Here is a 21,803-nt window from a genome sequence, read left to right as displayed (position 1 = left end):
CACTGAGGACCGGGCACTTCCCATTATTAGAATAAAGAAAAAGCTTACTGTCCTTCTGCAAAGCTACTAAATAAACACAATAGACACCACCAGGAAGAAGTTGTGACGTTCCAATGTTACAAAACTGAACAGAAAACTCAAAGTGCAGATGGAGGTATAATTTAAATGTTGACACAAGGTTTAAAATAGCACTCTATTATCTCAGTCCAGACAGTACAAAGAACACTGGATACTTCTGCACAGTAAAGATACAACGGACATGTCTTAAACGTGCAGTCTTCTGTAAAATGTAACTGTAAACGTTGAATATGCAGTGATCTTTATCCTGCCAATATAACAGTAACATACAGTACACCTTTCAAAAGATCAATCAAGGTTGTGTGTAATGGTCCTTGTGGAATAAGCAGAGATGAGTGCATATTTTAGAACATTTAAATAAGCATTCTTGGCTTTTGTTTAAAAAAAGAAATACAATTAAGACTTATCAGCTACCCCAGCAGAAAAAGCTTCTTCCCATGTTTTGGCTTCTTGAAGGAGGCAATCAATGTCTGTAAAGTTCTCCTATTGATATGAATGTATTTTCTGCACATGTATGTGGCGGGGTCTTTAACACACACCAGTGCTGGCAGGTATTGAGTATCTGTGCGTGAGCACTACTGTGGAGAACATGCGTCACTTACTGCTGGGGAGCAGGGAACGAGCAAACGCAGAGGATATACCTGCATAAAACCCAATGCATGTTTACTTAAAGGCGACACTCCGCTATCATATGCATAAGGGTACATAATGAAGTGCCTCTTATATAATGTCCTTCAAAATAGCTTGGATATATGAATTCGCTGAAAAATACACATTCAACATAAGGAAACATAAGATAAATCAAGGCAGTAGTTTGTGGGCATGGTCCATTAAACATATCCTAAGTACATCTACAAATGAGTACCATCAGTCCACATATGACTAAATATTTAGGCTTGCCAGCAATTTCCTCAGGGGGTCTGGAGATCTTAGTCATTAAAAAAAACTGCAAGCAGTTATCTCAATCCACTACTATGCTCTTATAGGAGTTCCACGGACTCGCTCTGACTACACATGCTTTAGTTTTACAAAATTTATGGTTTGGCAGAATTTTCCCTGCTATGAACATGACTGAGTAATGTGGTGCAAACACCCACAATAACTACTTAAAAAAATAGCCCCTTGGATTCAGGGGGGTCGTTGGGGTAATCAGGGCAAACATTCCAAAAGACAGTTGTGCCTTTGAAACTGTGCCACATATTAATTAATAAGCACAATGTACACTGTGTGGCATTTAACAAGTGGCTTTATGGAGACTTTGGTTCCATTAGGATTGTTTATGAAAAAAAATGTAAATGTGAATTTATATTTAAAAAAAAAAAAAAAAAGCAAGTCATTTGTAGGACTTTTCTACCGCAGACTATATGCGATGAGAGATCTTACACTGAGCAAATTTTTAAAAAATGCAGATTAAAAAAAAGATCGGAATAAACAGAGAAACGTGATCCTTTTTAATTATCTTCAGGCATAACAATTTCAGTAAAGCTGGGACCAGCTGCAGTTACAAAAAAATACTTGCAGAATTCAGAAGGTTAAGTATGGTTTTGTTAGCAGAGTTTAAAATACCTCTATAAACTTGCATATGAATTTAGAAATTCATTGAATATGTCCCTCGGGGAATCTAAAGCTTTGTAGCTCCCCTGGTCCAGGATGATCTCTGAAGGGCGGTTTATCACAGCTGCGGAGGTTTCCTTGGGATGCTGGAATGCGTGGCTTGTAGTTGGGGCTTCTGTGGGGATTTAATATGCAGCAACATTTGTCCTGCACATGGTGTTTGCTCTGGCTGCCGGCAGGCACAATGATGACTGGCATCTTGCATTGTGTCACAGGAGATCTATAAAGAGTTGCATCTAACACATGGGAACAATCCACATCTAATGAAGGACAGACATGCCTCCCACAAGAGCCGACAGCAAAAAGCATGGTATTTAGGAACTCAGGAGGGGCTAGCTAATGGGTTAGTAATGTCCCACCATATTTAGAATGGGGCGTACATTGCTGGTCTGCTGTAAAGTTAAAGATATTTCTTATTAAAAAAAAAAGTCATGTATTATGAAGGGCCAACCGCCTGATATTTATTCTGCTATAAGAGCCAAGTGCCCCAGGGTAATGCATAGTCATCTCACTTTTACATCTCTATTGCTTTAAAATGCATTGACTACTGTGTTTATATATGAAATATGCATTAGGTTAATTCAGTAAACGTTATAAAAACCTGATGTTAAGATAAAGTCTCCAAGTTCCTCAGTGAATTGCTATAGAAGAGTTTGACCGCTGATGAATGATTGTTATGTACTGAGGCACTATTATCTGACTATTGTACACATGCTGAACTATAAAGTCACCTTCACCCTCCTGTCGGGAGTTTTAGTCAAACTGCAGATGAAGCATTGCTGTTACCCAAACTAAGATATTTTGCACTTGTTTTTCCTTTATCACACTTAAAGTGTTAAGAAGAGCATACTAGCATACTGGAGCCCGCATGTGCCACTGCTTTGACACCCAAATATACCAGAAGGCTTCATATGTCTGGAGTAGACTTCAGGTTGATGTCATTCATAGCTTAACTGCATGACTGTCAGATGGATAAAATGCATGGGTACAAATAGCAAAACAAATAAAATCATAATATTCAACTAAAAGCCACTATCCAACTTCACCATTTTATTTTGTCTGGGTACTTAAACAATATTGTGTGCAGTGACAACAAGGAGTTAAACATGGAGAACAAAACATGTGCATTAACATAACAGTCCAGGGAACAAAATGTTAAAAATCCAACATCACCAGAGTGCCTGGGCTTTGAAGATGAGACAAAACCGTTCATTACAGAGTCTTAACTAGAATTAAAGGGCACCGTTCTCCAAGCACTGGTGGCGCATTATGCAGATCCAACACGCAGATCAAGATCAAAACTCATCAGGCTGGCCCTATGCAAGTAATCTTTTTGTGCAAAACTCACTTTGAGTTGGCCGGCACCTAAATGTGTGCAGGGGGTAGGCATACATTACAAGAGTGAAGAACGTTGGTTAGAAAGGCCCCTGCTTCATCCCACAAGTGACACGTTTGCTGATGCACCACAGGCACTTTTGGCTTGAGGTGGAGTGGTGGGGGTGCCTGCAGCCTATGAGGTCCGATATGCAGACACTGAGGCTACCTCTAAATTAGGCAAAGTCCTGCATTGCCTTGAACCAGAACAAAACTGCTCACCGTTTATTAGCTTCCCGCTGGCAGGAAAATTCCAGTGAGCCTTTGAACATTTGAAGTCATTGGAGTAAGAGCTGCATTTTTCATAGAAAAACCTGAAGTTTGGCTCCTACTGCCTTGCCAAACATGTTAATGGGAAGCAGAGAAAGTGATAATGTTTTACAATAGAGTTTAACAAAAATTATTATACAAAGGTTTTTAGGTATTGTTTTTACAAAAGAAAAGAAAAAATAAACATAAAGAAGAACAATAAATAAATAACTTAAGCTATTATATGAAGATACATTAGAGAGGACTGGCTTCCTCTTCTAAGGATCTATTAAGTCCAGGGATAAACTTCAAAAGTCTTTTCCGAAAGCTTTTGTGCTTTTTCCTTGGTAAAGATACAAAATTGTTCTGTTCCTTTGGCTTGTCCCAGCTGGTTCCAGAACCCGCGCACTTCACGCTGGAACTGCGTGTTAGGGTTGTCTTGTAAGGCTTGCTGTTGCTGTTATTTTTGCTGGGAAGAATGTTTATTTCATCAGTGGAGTCGGAGCTGAAATAGCACGTCTGATACACGGCATCCTCATTGTCGTCTGCATTGCTAAGGCAGCTTGCGCTGCTACACATACTCCCAGCAGCCAGCGAACTGGTAACTGGGTCCTTGCCCTTTGGAAGAGGCACAGTGCCGTATATATAAGAACGCACCGATTCCAAAGTATCATACACACTAGGGTCCTTCACAACTATACCTAGAAAAGACAAGATTATATTGGATTAGTACTGCATATGCTTCGCCTTCAAATACACCAGGCTTTCCTTGAGCTGAAGTCCAGAAGTAGTGAAATGAGTTATAATGAAACAACATCTCAAACACTGACTGCCACTGCTTGAATATGAATCTCATACCTGATCAGATACACCTGAACAGACCATGGATACCCAACTACCATGTGAAATAAATGAGTGCCACAATGTTGCCCTAATTCTTCTGAAGACCAGTTTAACCAATTGACATACAGTTCTTGTTATCTGTGCTGTTAGACAAACTATGGAGATATATATATACACATATACACATATACATATATATACACAGCCTTTTTTAAGATTGCTAAACAAACTGGTTTAGTGGTGAGAGTGTGACTTTAGGAAGCTATCAGCGATGCCGAGTATTGCATCAAGCGAAATACTACCCTTTATGCAACAACCAGGAGGAAATAAATTCAGACAACCAAACAACGTCAACATTTTTTTCTTCTGGGAATACGTCAGCGTTATTACCACTGGCTGGATGTTGACACAGAAAATAGAGAAGTGTCGTAATCTTAATACCAACTTTAGGGGAACTAAAACAGCTTCTGTAAGCACGCTACTGTAAAGGGAAAACAAGGACGCTGCATCTTCAAATGTTTCATGGGTACAATAAAAGTGCTCCGTTGGCGAAACTTGAAGCATATATTATAGCTTATCAATTGAATAAAACCTTTCCCAACAAACACATATCATTGCTATAAGAATATAACTCGCTGGGTAAACAGATGCCTCATTGCCTTGAATATTTTTTAGGTTGGATTAGTTATAGGGCATTCTGTTGGCTGTTCCTACAAGGCTAACGGGAAGTTGCTGCATGTCGGAGTTTGACCCGCGCAGGGAAAAGGCCCAGGATCACATTTCATATAAGAGGGAGAATATGCTTATATCTAGAAAGACGCTAGGAACAGCAGTAACATTTATATTTGTCATACTTCCCACTTGAGGAAAAAACAGGAAGCGTCTTTGAGAAAAGAAAATTTTAAAGAATGCAGTAATCTCACAAAAGGCTAGAAAAATATATTTAAATATGTGCTTGTCAAAGGTTAATTTTTTTTCCGTCAGCATAAGCCTTCTGTTTTTATAAACTATCTTACCATGCAGAAGTCTCTGTTCTTGAACCATAAGTGATCGATATTCCTCCCACTTTTCATATAATGTTTGCTGCAAAGATGAACAAGAGGCATTAGAACCTGTGTTTTTTTCCCCATGAAAAGTGCTAAAAGGTAACCATGTAAAACTTTTCCACAATACAACAAATTGGCAGGAAGCAGCTGTTTTAGGCTTGATGCTCCACGGACTAATCACTGCCTTTAAGATGTTACTAATTTACATAGCCAACATAAAGAGTAAGCCTGTTAAAGGAGATATTATTCATCATGTACACAACAGGGGCTAAATATTACAACCCATGGTGATACAAAGCGGCTTCTTACGAGTGTAAAGATACCTTGGAAATAGGATTGGTGAGCAGCCCTGGCTGGCCTTAGGTCTGACAGAACTAATCTACCTTGTATGTGGCAGCTGAGGAAGAACAGGATCATTTTTTTAATGAATTTAGAGGACAAAAGTTATCCTTTAAAGTAATGTACTACAGACTACCATAGCAAAAATTTCTACTATGTAACAAGCAAGTTATATGCTTTAGATCAGCCACTGACCTTGAGATACTGAAGCCGTGCCTCCAGCTCAGCTCTTCGGATAGCAGAGCCATAAACGGTTTCCAGCCTGTGGATACATTACGAAAGAGCATTAAAGAACCGTCTCGTAGTTGTAACAGAACAAAGGAGAGCGGGTTTTACAATCTTCATAGTATAAAGGGCTATATTTGGGCAGGCTGATGTTAGTAACATTTATCACTATACTAGTGAACAAGGCAATAGTTATGCTGTAGCCGCAACTGACGTGCAGACTGATGTCTCCTTAGTGAAACACACCGAGTAATTGTACATGAATAAGTATTTGGTTACCTGATTGTGTTCCCAGATGCCTTGATGAGTTCTACTATATCTTTGTGTCGCACTCCTTCCACATTCAGGCCATTTACTCCAGCAATAATATCCCCTGGGGGAAAAATAAAAAAAATATATAAAACTGATGTAGTTGTAAGACAATTTACTCAGTAGAAACCAATTTTAAATGCACACAAAACAGCGTAAGCCTGTCTTTTGTAAAATGCTAAAGACCACATTTCTTAATGCTCAAAACTATTCAAACCCAAAGTAAACCCATTGTTCAGTAAGCAACAAGCTAAGATTGTATGTCATTGTGTCCTAAAAAAGTCAAGGTGTCATCAGTCTAATACTCAAATGCTGGCAACAGTAACCGTTCATTAATTACACCTACTACACACACACACACACACACACATACATATATATATACATACATACACACACACACACACCCCCTTTCCCGACCTGTCCTCATCTTGATAAACCCACTTCTAGTCTTTTTCCTCTAGAACAGTGTAGATAAAATTGGAGCTGTAGGGTCAAAATGAAGCTGCATTTTTCTGAACACATAAAATTGGCAATGCTACTGAAAAAGTGAATAGAAGTTCATGCTCAGTCCATAACTGGATGCACACAATTGGAGGCCCATGTCCAAGGCCTTAACCGAAGTGACTCATTTCCTGTACAGAACATGTTGTATAATGTAGAAAAGCAACAGGGACTCGAGCAAAGAGAAGGGGAAAAAAAACCCTAACATCCGTAATAACATGCGTTTCACATTAACACACTGCTGTACAAAGAAACAAAAAAAGTTAGCCAAACAAACATTGGTTACGGATGGGAGATGATATACTTAAAAAACAGTAATTTAAACAGATTTGAGGAACCTTTGATCAGTTTTCAATAAACAAAACTAAATAATGAAGCAGGATTAACTTTCAGACAAATGTTTTTGAAGTTTTAAGATGCAGCTGCAGGAACAGACAGGCTAGTAGTTCTAGAAGTCCACGTTCGGTGGTAGCCGACTCCATCCTGGAGTTAAAGGTTACAGCAAGATACCTGTCCAATATATATGTTGTGTTTGGGCAAATTAACTGAATTATGGAGGCAATTACTTGCCCTAAAGCTGTAGGCAGTCACATACAATCAGTTAGTATCGGCCCTCTAGAGTACTGGATTATGGACAAAAATTTTAATTTTGCTTTAATTGTATTTTTTGTCCACAGATCCTCTTACATATATTAAATGAACAATAATGTTACAAGTTGGTTTCAAATGCATATAGCATGGAAAGGTAAATAATTTTATAAGTCGTATTTTACTTGTATTCTATTAAAATGAAACAAACTACCGTAGGTCACTTGAGCAAAGTATACTTAGTTTAAATTGAAAATGTAAAAGTTCTGTGCTATTTGGTTGTCGATGGATCAGCTAATGAAATTCTCACCCTATTGAGAGTGTGCCTTGACGTGGCGGGTGAGCTTAATTATGCTTCGGCGAATTCATATAACCAAAACCTCTCATTTATATTATGTTTATATATTTGTTGCCAACTTTATTAGGGTAAGAAGCGTAGACAGTTTTTGTTTTTTGTATAAATTGTATACTTTGTTTTGTAATTCTCACCATGTGCTGAGGTTTATTTACAAATAGTTAAATAGTAGGTTTGCAGGATCAGAAAACCGGATTCAAAAATAGCTCAGTATCCAGCTGTCAATTTAATTAGCTAGCTTTTGAGGCAAACTACAGCGGGAAAGAGCTACTCTTGACATGTTAATATGAGGAAGCAGTCAGTAATGTAAATATACATAAAGAAATAAACTATCAAGATAAAACCTGACACACCTGTTGACGGTTTCCTACTTGTTCTAAAGCTGAACCATTTGATTGTTTAGAAGATACCGGTGGACAACGTCGTCAACCAGCTGCTAACTGAATTCTCCAGTTACGGCCATATAAAGTTCTTGAGTTTATAATGTCTAAATGGTACGGTTTGTCTACATTAAACTGCCAATTACTTTCACGCTATGAAAAAAGTAGCAAGAGCAAGATTGCTGGATGTGAATGAGAGGCATGAGACAGCTTCCAAAGTCAACCCTCTGCACTTCAACGTAACAGAGTTTTTCTTTTTAGACCCGTGACACTGATCCTAAACAAGACCGCTGTTGGATGCAGCCTGTCCACTTCTCCGTAACCACAAAAAGAACTAAACAGACTTTACTATATAAGTGTTACTTGCCCCTTTTATTCTAAGACAAAGCCTGAGGGATAACCTTTGAAGACCACATATAGCTTGCAGGACAGCCGGCTAAACATCTCAACGCAATCTGCACTAACCACTTCCCACCCAATAAAAAGGTGGACTTCCTTTTTTGCCCTCTCTCTTCACCCTCCTGTGGCATTGGGGAAATTAAGGCTATTGTTCCAAACATTGTGCAGAAAACGTAAGGGCTCCAGAAGCATGGCCCAGGTGGCATCTCCTGACAAACCGTATAAATGCAGCTCCCAGATTTTTACAAATATTTCCTATATTCATTTGTAATTGTATATCGATATCGTTCCCTTATACCCAGATCAAGTTGTCCCACTGTATATGACAAAAGGGATGAGTTTTTCTTAGTGTTTGAGTAACAGGTTTCTCTTCAAATGGACATCAACATGTTACCAACTAAAAATCTGCCAAAAGGAAAATTCCTGCCAACAAGCGGAAAAGCCACTGGTCTTTTTGAGACACTCATGTCATACATTAACCAGGGGTTAACGGCTTGCGATGAAAAAGACCAGCATAACTGGTTAAACAGTACAGATGAAATCAAGATATGCTCCACATTAACAGCTTTGTGGTTTAGGCAGGTTTTACAGATATCCTATCTAACAGGAACCTTAAACATTAAAAAGGAAGTTATTTTTTTTGTTTTGAGAAAAACCATGTCATTTATCACACATTACAATTAAAAGCTGAGCCAAAATTTATGACATTTTCAGTAAAAGCATATTTAATGACTTACTGGTTATTGCAGAAAGAGTAGTTAGTGGTAGGAAGCTATTTTCTTACTCAACAAAGGCCATGGAAAAGCAGACTTACCGAGTTTTAGACCACACAACTGAGCAGGACTTCCTTCATGAACCCGGCATACAAATGTAAACATTTCAACTGTATTCTTGTCCTGATGGTGTAGTCCGTAGGTCTATTTAATGGAAAATAATAGGATTTCAGTACTTTGATAGATGTATTTGCCTTATGGTACACATCTTAGTCATACATATCACGCTAAAAGAACGAGGCAGTATTCTTTCGCTGAAAAAGTAGAGGAAGACTTACTGCTAGCAGACTAACGTCAGGGATAAACAGAACTTTAGGAGAACACAAGCGTTGCAAATGATGTCTAGTGTACACTATATCTTCAGCAAATTGAGGACATATGCAAGAATAAACAGTACATAGTAATAGAATGACATTGGCTTGATGGGATTTATGTCAGTGCCTTAGAAAAAAAGCAAAGAAACTGTCCAATGTTATCTGTTTCCTGTACTTTTCCTGTACTCTGAAGAGTTAAAACACTAACACGTTTACCACGGAGACTCCCTGACGGAACAGAGACCCCATTTGTAAAAATTTTGCTCAAAAGGTCAGTTTCTAAGGATAAAAATTAAAAACCGCAAATAAAGTATGAAACAAAGTTCCGGTTCTGCATGAGAGAATGAATGCTCCTTGATCCATGCTCCTGAGCAGTATAAATTGATCTTGGAGGGCATGTGTGTGACTGTGTGATGTGTATGTTTGGGCGAGTATCATTTATTTAATTAGATGCCTTCAACTTCATTTTTTGTAAGGTAACCTATAGGTTAAACAATTGCCTAAACCCCTTAACATCTAATGTAATGCAATTATTGATAACGTAGGTAACCAAGTCTTAAGATGACGGGTTTTAACAAAAGACCTGAATTTAAAAAGCCATCATCATATTGACATTGAGGTTATTAAAAACTATATAGCACTGAAATAATATGTACATGGCAAGAGTGATATATTTTATGTAAGGGTCTCAACATGACGCCTCCTACAGCAGTAGCGTGGTTAAACACACAAAAGGCAGCTAATCACAAAGCTATGGAAAGACTAACATTTGATATGACTTACATTTCCTAGTAACCATGACACAGCCCTGCATTTACGGAACAAGCCGCCAGATGTTTCATCCTCTGTTCTCATTAATATATGTAGAACACCAAGATTCTTAAAACTGGACTAAATAATGATGCTATTGTAGAACCCTCAAAAACACATGCCCCAAAGTTTCAAGCGGCCAAAGACGACCACTTTTGTTTTCAAGGGGTGTAGTTAAGAGCATGGCTACGTTTTTAAGGTGTTGTCTAACAAGGATAATGCATTTTACTTAACATACATAGTATTGTTAGTTTTATGGTTGAAGAACTGAATGAAATCCTCATGGCCACCAAACATTCTGAGCTCCTACAAAAAAAGGGAGACTTCTGGCGACAGATATGCAGCTAACAGAACTATGTATGGAATATCTTATGTGTTCCAGACATGATACGAGAGTTGCGTCTGTGCAACTTAATGCTTGCTTCTTCAGTCTGAATTGCCACCAAGAGCTTCCCGGTCCATAGTACTCCCATGTTATAACAAGGGCCAATTTTAATGTTTTATTTGGTTGAAAGCCTTGCACGTAGACTCCAATAATGTAAACACGACAGCATTTAAACAAAGCTAAATGACACTACTTAAAACCAATGTAAACTTATTCACAGAATATTTATGGAATATGAGGAATACATAGGTAAACTACTATCAACAATCGCCTCCAAACCAAAACTGATAAGCACAGCTTCATGTAAGGCTGAAATCCGTATGTACCTGAATCTCAAATCCAAAGGTTTCTGAATCCTCTTTCTCCAATGTGACAATTTTCCTGGAAAGAAACAAACAATGAGATCATAAACATTGACATGCTAGCTCCTCGAACAGAACAGCCTTCCTCCTACACACAAGGTCATGGTATTTCACAAACTCTGTTGTTGCCATGACAACTTCAATCCAAGTTTGATGGGAAACTCATGTCCCCAAAACAAGTGGGGCACACCACATGTTTTACAATACTCTGCATTGTTCTTAAGAAAAATCTTAATTATTTTGTTCTCAAGAGATCATTGTGTGTTCCTCGGTGCCGCAATGGCAAATCACCATATATTGTGTGCATTTTTACCTATATTACAGCACAAAGCATTCATCAACTAAGAATGGATATTAATGTGTAGTTATAATTATGCATACTTCAACTTGTTTAAAAATAAAAGTGCTTCCCTTTTGGGGAAGCTGCAGCTCCAGAACCGCAGCGCAACACCTCCTCTGTGGCCGTGAGTACCCGTCTCCCCCCCTATAAACCCTTGCTGAGGCAGCGTTGGGGCAGACAGGCAGCTTGGGGTGGGAAGTAGACCCTCTATGTATTGGTAATGGGGCTCACCCAGCTATCATATGCATTTAAATGTGCGCATGATGGATTTGGTGTCCCTTTTAAGTTGGGGCATTAACAGAGATTCTACAGAAAAAAATATTTTGTTTAGCCTTAGAGGTTGTTATACAAAATATATTACTTGTTTGATTTTACTGATGAAACGGACGGGAAATATAGTGATGCTTACCGCTGGTGCTCAGATGACTGGCTCGCATTCTTCCAGCCCATAGAAGAACCCTAAATGCAAACAAAACAGAATTGTTAAAAATGCGAAACAATCTTAAGGAAGAACCCCCCCAGGAATACTTTGCCCTAGCCTTTATCATGCCAAATAATTGCACATTAAGTCTCTTGCCATAAACCATTGCACTGGTTTCATTTCATAAACCTGAAAACTGCTCAGATTCCCTTTATCCATTGTCATCGGGGTCATCCTGATGATACCTGGTACCCAAGGAAACATGTGGATTTTACTCCCATGACACTCACAGAAAATCATTTTAGAATAAATTTTTGCAATACAATGGTGTTTTACTATATAGAAATGCTAGATTGCAAGTTTTTGGAGGCTTAGGGCGGTCAGAGTTGTGCTCCAGGAAAAGTCATGCGCAACAATGTCTGCCCCGCTGTAAATGACGCCTAAACAGTCTCTACTTGTATTAAACACGTGGCATCATGTTTAGTAACGCACAATGAAAAAGTAGCTCGACTAAAACGAACCATATCAAGGAAGGATTTAAACTAATTAAGTAATGCAAAAAAAAAACAAAGAGGCAAGCAAGGCGATAATCTTTAAAAATCCAGACACACCACAAGGAACTCAGTAGGTTAATCCGGGATCAGACATGTTAAAATAAATTAAATGGAAGCCAAGAGCAAAATTGCTAATTACAACACAAACGAATGCTATGTAGAACATATGTTGATACAGTTACGCTATCAGCAGGCTGATCTATACAACACCCAATTACCAGCTCAACTTTGGTCACAAGGAACAAGCAGAAAAGATGATTAACGCGGTTAATTAACACATTAAACACCGTGAACTAATAAGATTACTGTAAATGTGTGTGTTTTTACTTTCAATACATTGTCTTGTGTAAATGCATTGGACCCAACCAACACGTCAGCTCTGGAAGCTAAGTGGTTAATAGCTAGTATTCAGCCCATAGGAAAAAATAGACAGGATTCTTAGCATTCAACCACCTGTCCAATTACATATTAAAAAAAAATGTGACGCGTATGGATACATGTACAGGACAAAAGGCTCAACATTTGCCTCCATTATGCATTCAAGCTATGCCGAAAATGAACAGGATTCTTGCACTAGTGCCATCTTTTTATGCATTAACACGCCCAACGCACGAGCATATATGAGCCGAGCCCTTTATCTTCATACAGAGTCCCTTTTCATATTCGCTCGCATAGATTTTAATAACTTGCATTTCATTTCCAAAGACAATTCCATCCATTGTGCCACCCGAGGTCCACAACTGAAAGCGAGCGTCAAACTAGTGGCCCCAATAAATGCCTTTTATCACAGCTGAATAGGTCTAATTCTTGAAACAGACGTGGGGTTTGGGGAATAATACGTGAGAAATCGCAAGAATAAAGGAGTATTTTTCCCGAGGGCAAGTGTAAGTTTCACACTATGAAATGTGGAGTCCGTTCATACCAAACGGGAGAACCAGTAATGTCAGCCCGAGTACAAAAACGTTACGATAGGATCTTTACACTGCTGTACCTGCCATACACAACAGGATGCAGAAATCCCGTAAATTGTCTGTATTTCCCTTAAAAATAATAATAATAATATAAGCATCTAAGAGAAAAAGTCAAAACACTTTGATGGCCCACCTTGCTTGCTGCTAATTTCTCATTTGCCCACTTTCTAGATATCGCTGACAGCCAAATCATATCAACCTTTACATAGACACAAATATTCTACTCATACATACACGCGACAGTATTTTCATCCCCATTACATACAAAGTAACTCCTGTTCTTAGACACATACTAATAATATTTGGTTAGCAAAGCATGAAGATGTCATCAACTTCCAGCAGGCTGCTCATTCGGGTTACGGACTAAATCGTCGCTGCCCTCAACCAGACTACAAGCCGGACCCATTTATTTACATGTTCCCTTAAAATAGTGCTTTTTATTCCCATGGACATAGATCACAAACAAATCAGGACCAATCATTAAACAGAAAATACAGAAAAAATCCTCAACAATGACATAGCAACACTATGTTTTCTATAACAAAGACTTTAAGACGAAAACAAGGGAGACTTCTAGTCCTAATACAATAAGGGAGAGTCGCATTGATGGGGGTATGAGATTATCTGCTCACCAAAACATATCATACCTGCGAGCCATCTGGACTCTAAAGCTGTTTATTACGCACGGCTAAACCGGTTTGGTTCTTCAAGACCAGCTTGACAGGTATGAGAGATACGACCTAAGAAATATTTTTCCACAAGGCAAATTAATGCGCTCCATGTAAGAACAGGTTCAACTTGAGCTGTTTTCTCATAAACTCAAAGTATACATTTATCAAAATAGAATGTTTTTAAAAATAGTAAGTTAATGTTAACTATCCCATTAAGACTAAACTAGTTTAACATACCAACAGTCCTTTCCATTGACCATTTTCAGTATTGGACGTAATGCCAATGAACAAAACATGACCAAACTCGTGTCAATCATAGAGAATATAATTCTTATAGTAACTTAATGAAACTGTTAATCAAAGGACATTGTCAAAAGATAATATATCCCCCCTTATAACGATAATTGTTAAAAAGGGAAAAAACTAAATACAATAAATCAGCAGAAGATGTGTCTACTGACCACGTAACGCTTATTTCAATAGTTGTGTAGCATGTTAACTGGTCGGGCTCCCAGAGCACGTATCACCGACAGCCCTCAACATTTTACGCTTGTGTTTTTGTTTTAAAGGCGACGTTCGACAAAACAACACAATCTACTTTATGACATCAAAAGCTATACAGTCATCGTCCCCATGTTCACGAGCCATCTGCTCCACGCAGGAGAGAGGCTAAAAAGCTTAAACCAAGGAATAATAAAACAATGGCAGGGTGCGACTACAGGCCTCTTTTTTGCTTGCTCTGGAAGAGACAAGAAAAGGAAACGAGAAATGAAACAGAAGCGAGAGCAGGAGTGCAAACTAAAAGCGCACTTCCAACAGGAGGAGTGATTACCAAACTGGGTGAGATACACAAAACCAAAAAAGACAATCCCCCGCCAACGCAAACACACAGAAACCCAACAAATCATTAGCTAATTAGCTGGAGTGTTTGAGGCACGAAGGGTTAAGTAATGGCTAACCCCCAAACACTGCATATTAAAGGTGCTGTCTCATGTACTGTGCTGAATTTAACGCCATTGTACGTAACATTAGGACCGTCTTTTCCGTGAATTTTGCTGCACGTATAATTTTCACTGGGAATGCTTAAGTACCATGTGACACAAAAGCAGGCGCCAATTGGTCGTTGCCATGGAAACTGAAAAGGCCGTTGCTTTTATGTCATTCAACCTTCGCTATAAAGAATGAAATGACAGTTTGTGGGGGTGTTAGTCTAGACCGCACGTTTTCTGTGAAGCTGACCGGTTTCTCCTGCCGGTAGAGCATGAGGAGAGTGGTGTCCTGAACAAGAAGCAAAAGTTCTGTCCTGTATAATGAGAGACATTATTGATATAACATACAGACAACAATATTACCACAAGAGAACAGTTTCATTTCAGAGACAACCGCATTAGCCTAAATCTTAACCCGGGATATTGCAGCTACTCAAGCTAAGAATGCTGGTGTCATGGGCCAGTAAACATGGTCTACGGGCCACCGAACATTGCTAATAATGAATAATGCCTATTTACTCTCCTAACTGACCTGGCTAGGGAATCACTTTGCCGCCAATTAGGTAAGTGGCACAAACAGATTTCCCGTTAATCAAACCATGACGTACCTCAGAAGAGAATGAGCCGCATATACATTACCCTTCTTCTAAAGAAACAGGTGTTTGCTTCCAAACAAACATTTTATTCTTCAGTAGACATAAAACAACAAAGTATCCATGGTATGCACAGCCTGCCTGAATTGTTGGTGTCTCCAGGTTGTTACCAAAACAAGGCAGTCAGTACAGTGGAGCACAAAGCCTGCTCCTTTGTTTTGTCAATTCACCGGTAAATAGGGAGACGCTTTAAGTCTTTCAGTGTAAATAATGGACATTTATTCTAGCACTGTTTGTGACCGGTCCATCCAACAAGTGTTGGTGTCACATATTAAGAACTTATACATCAGCATATACACATACGATGGCCAAGCGCCACCTCATATTTTACCCCTCTTTTTGTAAGCTGATTTATAGAGGGGTTCATCTGAATCATTGATCTATATTAGCACACCGCTATCTCCCTTGCAGGAGCAGGAGCTCCATGCACGGATAGTCAGCTCCAGCACTGACTCGCGTGAGATTTCCAGGGGGTGTAATAATGTCCCCCATGTTTTTGCGCAGAAGGCGCTCTCATCGATTTCAGTGTTAACAGTGGAGAGCTGGTGGGGCAGCGTGCTGCAGTTTCTTCAGAAGGAGAGGCAAAGGCAAGTACTTTAATATGCATTTATTATTGATGAAGCTGTTTGGGGCAATAGACTGTCTCTTTAGAAGAAGTGATGTAAGGACAGACTTCACCAGTAACTGGTATAGAGTAATAGAGCGCACAAAACCTCTTTGGAGTGGAAGCACGAGCATCTTGAGAGCTGGAAAATGGGACAGTCTGTTATAACAAAGCAGTCTCCATACGAAGGCAATTTAAATGCATCATTCCTACTCCCTCAGCGGCTTTCTCGCAATTAAATCACGGATACAACACGCCAATTCCTGGGAGACACTTTACATGAGATTATGACACCCTCAGCGATTCACCGCAGTTGAACCCATCTGGAAAAGTAGTGTACAATATAGCAAAAGTGTTTTTGGACGGATCAAGTAATGAGTTACAACAAACAATGGAAGTGGCAGCAATTAGAGATACATGGCCTTAACCACAATCACAAAAATGTCAAGAAATATATATATATGTATTGTGTATTAACATACTGGCAAGGGCATGTATTCCAACATCTGTTTATACAGAGGCAGACCATCAGTTACAGCGATGAAAAGGCTTGTAACACAATAGTTTATAGAATTAACAATAGAAAGGAACCATTAAGTTCTTTAGAAGTGTTTCACTAAGCCAAAGGATTATTATCGTATTATTAAAGCGCATCGTAATTACAGCCTTCCATTTTTACTAGACATGGAACCTACGCTGATGAATTCAATCCATGTCTAACCACTTTGGCCAGGTCTTACAAAACGTTCAGGGGTTTAATCACAAAAGACACTGGTGACTTCTACTCTCGCATCACTAATCATTATGATGGGCTAGTACTAGCAAGAAGAGCCGAGCTGCCGCTGTATATTGCATCATTTCATAGGTGAAGAGTAGAGGAAAAATGCAGTATACAGGACCAGCCAAGCTTCTCCTCCACCAGAAGCTTATTGTGGTTGGCTCTTCAAAAAGAATAGTGAAGTTGGGGAATTAAAAACACCAACTTCAGTAGATTTGGGGTCTATATAGCATTTGTTTTTACCAAAACCATATATTAAAATAAAGTAACACAAACACAGAAACGAGCACATAGCTAATGTGCTCAGCTGTTTACTCTGGGTTTACACGAAAAGCCCTGGTCTACATTCTGTTGATTTTTGCTAGACCTGTCACACAACCTCCAAATGCCAAATATCAGTAATCAGGCACTTGCACACCATTAACAGGCGGTACAACAGGATCTCAGACCAAAGAGCAAACTGCCCCAAGCACAATTAATAAGTCACCAAATGTATGCACTTGTTATTTACTCAAGCTGCAGTTTCAGTGGATTACGGTTGCCTGAGAATCAGGAAATTTGTGACTCCTGTACACATGGCAATCTAATTCATGGTTTCGCCTTTAAGCAGCTTTGCTACATAAATAAGCATATGAAAAGAACAGAAAGACGATGGATGCACAAGAGGGCAAAACAGTTCACCTTATTGAATAGATGAATTCTAAGGTGCGGGATGCCAAAAACATCAGATGGCAAACAGCAACGCCAAATCTGAGCACCAGACTGGCTTGGCACTAACAGCCAGAGCTCCAAGAAAGTGAAAGTAACGCTGAAAATATAAATTACCCTTCTCCCTTTCTTTATTTTTCACTCCCTGCCAACCCAGTATAAATAACTGGATGAGTGTTGGATGAATTGGAGAACGATTATCACCGACACATGGCAGCCTTTGTTTGGCTTGGCTGCTGGCATGTCATTCAGATGAGTTGAGCCAGACAGTTGGCTGAAACGTGCACTGGCTTTCCAAGCGCTCTCCAACACACATTCATGCTAACGCTTTGTGGCCTAGAAAACCTACTAGAAAAGGACAAATGCGTTTCCTTTCAATTATTGTATTAGTGATACAAGATGGTACTCCTGAGAGCGGAGAATGGGTATTCTTAAACAGGTGCAGCACATTAAAGAGGAAGGGGGCAACAACATATTTCCTGAAATGCCATAAAAAGGGGAGGCCCAAGTTATGTCATAACTCCGACAATGGGGGTTTCAGGAGTTGCTTTGAACCGTGAACAATGCATCATGGTATCCCTGCTGGGATGAATTCATCCCTGTCAAGGTGGTTTTACAGGTTTGCCATTGAAATAAAAAGACAGCACATTGTTATCACCAAATACATCAACGATGGCAAAGCTGTTTAGGCCAGGTGTCTAAAATCAAAGACACAATTCAACAACCAGAAAGAAAACCGCTGACCATTCATAGATACACAACCACACTGCAGCTGCAATATACACTGAACATGTTCCACTGCTGCTGAAAGTGTGACCTAAAGGGCAATATATATCATCAATATTCACTTACAAGGTCATCTTTTGGTATTATAACAGACAAAAATATACAAGGACATTTACCGCAGACACATTATTGCATGACTGCAGGAAAATAACATTAAAAAAAGTCAAATATTTACCAGCCTGTTCCTTTTCTTGGGCAACCTCACATCATGCAAATAAGCAAAACAGTAATTTGATAATAAAATTAGCCTTAGACAAAGCAGCTTTAGTCAAACTCAACATTTGGCTTTCGTGCCAGGTATATCGCTAAGCATTTGCATAACTGACAGCTTGCTTACACACACAAACCGAGTTCTAAACCGAGGACCCAAATGAAGTCTCTCAAACAATGTTTCGGAACTTAATGCTATTTACCGATCTATCAACACTATTTAAATGCAACTCTGCCAGGTTTCACTCTCATCCATGATCTGATAACAGATCTCCAGGTGCACCTATAGGCAAATCTAACTGCTGAAGCATCACTTTAATATTATGTTATAAAAGTAGCAGCTGGCCGCCAGAAGCTGCTGACTTCCATTTAGATAACATTCCTGACAAATCTATTCTTAAAGGGACAGTCACCGCCTTTGCTTTAAGCCATCAGCAAAGCAGCCTATGGCAAGTTACCAGTAAAACAACCCGTTTATCATCTACTGGAACAATTCTACAATTATAATTCTATAATGGCCAGAGGGGCTTGGCTGGGGAGGAATCAAATTCTCCTTTTAACCTGGGATGGATGAAAACACTGCCGCACAGCATGGTGTATTTTGTATAATTGTCCCCTGTTCAATGGAAGAGTCATCTGGATGTCCTGGTGGAAAGCAGCAAGCCATAACATCCTCATATGCGCATTCTTCTAAAGAAGGTCCGAAAAAGAATTGATACTTAAAAAGCAAATGTACCCATATTTGCAATAGTAACAGCAAGTCTCGCATTGCACATGAATATTATATGTAATAAAGCGGACAATTGATTGCTTTGTGATAACACTGCTTGCAAAGTGCTGAATAAACAGTTGTAAACATGACATGTATGAATTATATCGAGAATATATAACCAAGGTCAGCACTGAAACTGCAAAGCCAGACGTCTGCTCTATATAATTATGGGAGACTTGACTTAAACTCAAAGCTAATTGAAGAACATGCGCTTTATGACGTTAAGGTACCCTTTCCCTTTAAAAATGCAAACCAATATGTTCGCAGCAAGGCTGTTCGCCCCGGCCCTCCAATGCCATTAAGTTGCAGATCATCTAAGGTTAGTCTAATTAACATGTAATGAACCCATTCAATATTTTAGGATTTATTAGCCCTGCACCATCAGCCTCACACAACACACAATAAGCCATGCTGTCAGCAAGTATATTTATCTGTCAAATTCACCGATTTCCCTGGAGTTTGCTTATGCCACAAATTACTGGTAATCTGACGGGGGGGGACACCGCTCCCTCGTTGACCGCATGCATTCTGCAGAAAATGACCGGTTTCCTGATGTGACAAAAAGGGTGAGGAAGGGGTCGGCAAGAGAGGCCAAAAAACATCAGGCAGTAGCCACTTAACCTTTGTCATTGCCAAAAGGGACACCCATATGTCAGTAAAGGGAATACCCCAAAAGCGGCAGAGGCAAAGGTTAATTTGGGTTTGACAGCTAATGACATCTGCATCGGCACACAAATGAATACTAAGAAAAAATACAAAGGCTTCAGTATAGAGAAACCCCAAATATACTGCATAATAAAAGCAACACATCTGGAATGAGTACAAACATCAGCTCACTGGGTACCTGGCCTGAAACACACAGGGCTTGTTCACATTACATGCGGAGAGACTGCTCAATTCACATGAAAAGAAGACAATAGTGCTTCCAAAACAATGAGATCACATCCCCCAAACGGAGAAGAGCTGCTCTTTAACTCTTTCCATACACATATATGCTAGACTGTAAGCTCCTGGGAGCAGGGCCCACCTTACCTTTACTGTAACCCAAGCTATCTATATTATAGATTAGTTGTTTTAATGCCGCGTTTAGCCACCGTACACCGCTGCGGAATATGCTGGCGTTATAAATTTTTTTTAATAATAATAATAATAATGAAGGTTGCTTTCAGAGGGTAAGGAATTTCACGATTATTTGCTATGATTCCTCTGAAAGTGTGACATAGCAGATTGGATCGAGAGGCTTTTTCGCATCTGATGCAAATTACCCCGGGTGCATTAAACATTTCCGTTACCATTGAGACAGCCAAGCTCCATTAACCCCTTAAATGCCAGGAGAGAGGCTGATTTCTCACGTGTTGGTACAAATTAGCAGTAATCGCGTTTGGCTAATTCTTTACTCAGTACCGGAGATTACAAAAAATAATAACATATATAGATTTTTTTTTTTTATTACCTTCTTATTTCTAGGCAGGGTACCACCGGACACCGCTAAAGCTCTGTACATGTCAGCTTGTCTGTAAGTATCCAGGGCCGCATATGAGCCAAGTTTGTCCCGCTCCCTGTATATTGCTTGGTCCGGAGGTGCTGCATACTCCTCTTTATGCTGCAGCTTCTTGAGACGTCTGAAAGTCATTGCTTACTCAGCAGCGACAACACAGCACCCTACTTCCTCATACTATGGAGCGGAGCGTGCTGCGCCGGGGGTTTATATCAGCTCTTGGGGGCGGAGTCATCACAAGCCCAACCCCTTCTCTTCTAACACAGGGCGAACCTTAATAAGCACGCTTCTGTCACATCTTGTAATGCAGAGCAGACGGCGGCTCACCCGGGGGACCTGATCACAGGGTTCTCACACGGTCAGCATTATTAGCCATTACTGTGGGGCTTACTAACCCTCTCCTGGCCACAAATACTGTATGAAAAGGGTTAAAAGTCATAGGGCGACTGCTGCGCCCACCTGCCACCTTATACCTCTCATCAACGATGCGATCCTGAATACATAAAAAAAAAAAATAACGTCAGTTTCAGAAAATTATGTTTTTAAGGTTATTTACTAAATTTGCCATTTTAATCTAATGTGAGAATTTGGGGAAAATACACCTTTTAATTAGAAAATTAAATGTTGCCATGTTGTAAGTGTAAACGACACGAGCTTTACTACATCATTACATCATACCTTAAAACAAAAAAAAAACAAGCCTGGACCTGACCCTAAAATGCACCTACCTTGCCTCCTGCAGTATGGCTGACTTTATGCTCATTAACATAATATATCATTAGAGTTTAAACAAAGTCATGTTTTTTTCTTTACTTGATCACAGTACACATTATTTTATGGATAGTTAATAGTTTGCTACAAATGAATGAATTGTATTAAGTTAATAAAAAAATAATTTTTA

General features: G+C 39.4%; 1 protein-coding gene across 1 annotated transcript; it reads right to left on the bottom strand.

Moving 5' to 3' along the window:
- Window positions 1–2,722: 2,722 nt before the first annotated feature.
- Window positions 2,723–21,079, bottom strand: TAMALIN (trafficking regulator and scaffold protein tamalin). Its single transcript, XM_053455546.1, has 8 exons — window positions 20,858–21,079; window positions 11,697–11,746; window positions 10,912–10,966; window positions 9,118–9,220; window positions 6,048–6,141; window positions 5,739–5,805; window positions 5,175–5,241; window positions 2,723–4,016 (listed from the first exon to the last, which is right to left on the bottom strand). The coding sequence occupies exons 1-8, from the start codon at window positions 21,035–21,037 to the stop codon at window positions 3,571–3,573; spliced, it is 1,062 nt and encodes a 353-aa protein (XP_053311521.1). The 5' UTR covers window positions 21,038–21,079; the 3' UTR covers window positions 2,723–3,570.
- Window positions 21,080–21,803: the final 724 nt, after the last annotated feature.

This window comes from Spea bombifrons, chromosome 2, assembly GCF_027358695.1.
Source record: "Spea bombifrons isolate aSpeBom1 chromosome 2, aSpeBom1.2.pri, whole genome shotgun sequence".
Classification (NCBI taxonomy): Eukaryota; Metazoa; Chordata; class Amphibia; order Anura; family Pelobatidae; genus Spea; species Spea bombifrons.
The sequence above is the reverse complement of the archived record's forward strand: the minus strand, read 5'-3'. Positions and strand labels throughout refer to the sequence as shown.